General features: G+C 29.8%; 1 protein-coding gene across 1 annotated transcript; it reads right to left on the minus strand.

The window, feature by feature from the left end:
• Nucleotides 882–1,644, minus strand: LOC107642123. Its single transcript, XM_016345434.2, has one exon. It carries the CDS (start codon nt 1,474–1,476, stop codon nt 1,210–1,212), a length of 267 nt encoding a protein of 88 aa, XP_016200920.1. The 5' UTR covers nt 1,477–1,644; the 3' UTR covers nt 882–1,209.

The following is a 1,960-nucleotide window of genomic DNA, read 5'->3' on the forward strand; positions in this document are numbered from 1 at the left end:
AGTCAGTACCATAACACATTATTAGAGAAATTAAAACATGCTAATTAAAATGCATGCTTTTTATAACGTAATTTTATGGAAGCAAGCTAGTAACAGTTGCAAACTAAAACTAATTATATATTCTCCGTGATATCTGGCAAAAAGGACTTTCACTTTTGGAGGCTGTTGATAATGTTCCCCGAATATGAATATGAATATAACATCACTTCTGGTAAAGGGTCCTCCTTTGTCCAATTACCATAGTCACTTTTATTTTTTAAAAACTTCTATATATAGGATTAATTATGTTCTATATATTGCTGGTCTCACTTTATTATGTTGATGTTTGTGATGTTTATGTGCTATTTTTTTATCCTTTTAATTTTAGTAGTATCTTCTGTTGTATTTTTTATGGCTTATGTTATATATTTATGTATTTTATATATATATATCGACTATACTATATACTATATGTATACTAAAATCAGCTATCAAATTAATTATCAATATAAAATATATATTAAAAATAAATTAAATAATATATATTTATTTATAAATATATGATAGTTACTTTAGAGATTAATTTAGTAGTTAATTTTTAATGTATTTTTTATAATTAATATACACAAACGAAAGCCACTAAGAGTGATCAACAACAAGAAATTTGGACAATATATGTATAAGATTTTAGTTCAAATTTTATCGCAATTAAATGTAAGATAAATATATTTTTTCTTTAATTAAAAAAATGTATGCAGGATGAAGATCTATGTAAATCCATATAATAGAGAGAATTATTACTAATGAAAACTTGGTAGATCCAATCCAACACTTGATTTATTTCCCAATGGATGAGAATTACAAATTAAATTAGCAAGTTCATTGAGGGAGTAAGAGTCAAGTGAACGATCCACCCAGTAAATCGTTAAATTTATAATTATCTTTTTTACGAAATATAAAAAGCATAGTCAAATTAAGACACCAGAAGGGAGCAGAGAAGCCATGAAACACACTTCGAATTCCAGCAAGTAAATCAAAAGATAGGGTACATGAATCAATACACGCAGATATATAATATTATATATATTAATATATATATAGATAGATAGCTTGATTGTGTTTTATGTCATGGCCTATAACATCTCATCATCAATCACATATATATGAATAATAAAATCCATGAATTCATTTGATGAGGATGGATGATGGATCATGCGATGATGATGAGGATTATTGTGGAGAAACTGAAACAGGAGCAGGCTTATTAGCAGGCATGGACTTGGAACGTTTCATCCAAGTGGGTGAAGTTGAAGAATTAGAAGAAGAAGAACGATGTAAACGGCACCTGAAAGAACCTTCATGTGTGGTTGGTGAACACAAGCAGTGTCCCTTGGCGACCCCACCGCCGTTACCGTTACCGTTACCGCTCCCACTGCCACTGTCACTCTTCGGTGATGTTGTGGAAACTGTGAGCTTTTGATGAGATTGTGAAGCCATGGATGATGATGATGAGAAGGAGAAAAGATGAAGAAGAATTTTGTTGATGGAAAAAGAATATTATTGAAGGTGTTATTAGTGAAAAACAATGATGTTGGTATTTATATATAGAATAACGCAAATCGAGGTAACAGGATACTAGTGGATAGAGATTAGAGATTATATTAGAGATTCAACACTTTTTTGTTTGCCCATATGTTCCGCCTTTATTTAATTGTTAGGTCATTGTAAATGTAAATTTTATTTTATTTTCTTCCATCTATTATTTATTGGTTAATGTTAACCTACCCTCTCTAAAATAACATGTAAGTTATCATTTTTGATGTGTCATATTTTAATTGGGTGTTTATTTTAACTTGAGTTACCTTTTTCACTCTTTCTTCGTCCTTGCGCCTCCCAAACATCACCGTCTGATTGGTGTTTCGTTTTCTCTTCCAAAATCATTGTTCTAAAAAAGGTATTCTAATTCTTTCTAATTGTGTTT

The sequence above is a fragment of the Arachis ipaensis genome, chromosome B05 (genome assembly GCF_000816755.2).
Source record: "Arachis ipaensis cultivar K30076 chromosome B05, Araip1.1, whole genome shotgun sequence".
NCBI lineage: Eukaryota > Viridiplantae > Streptophyta > Magnoliopsida > Fabales > Fabaceae > Arachis > Arachis ipaensis.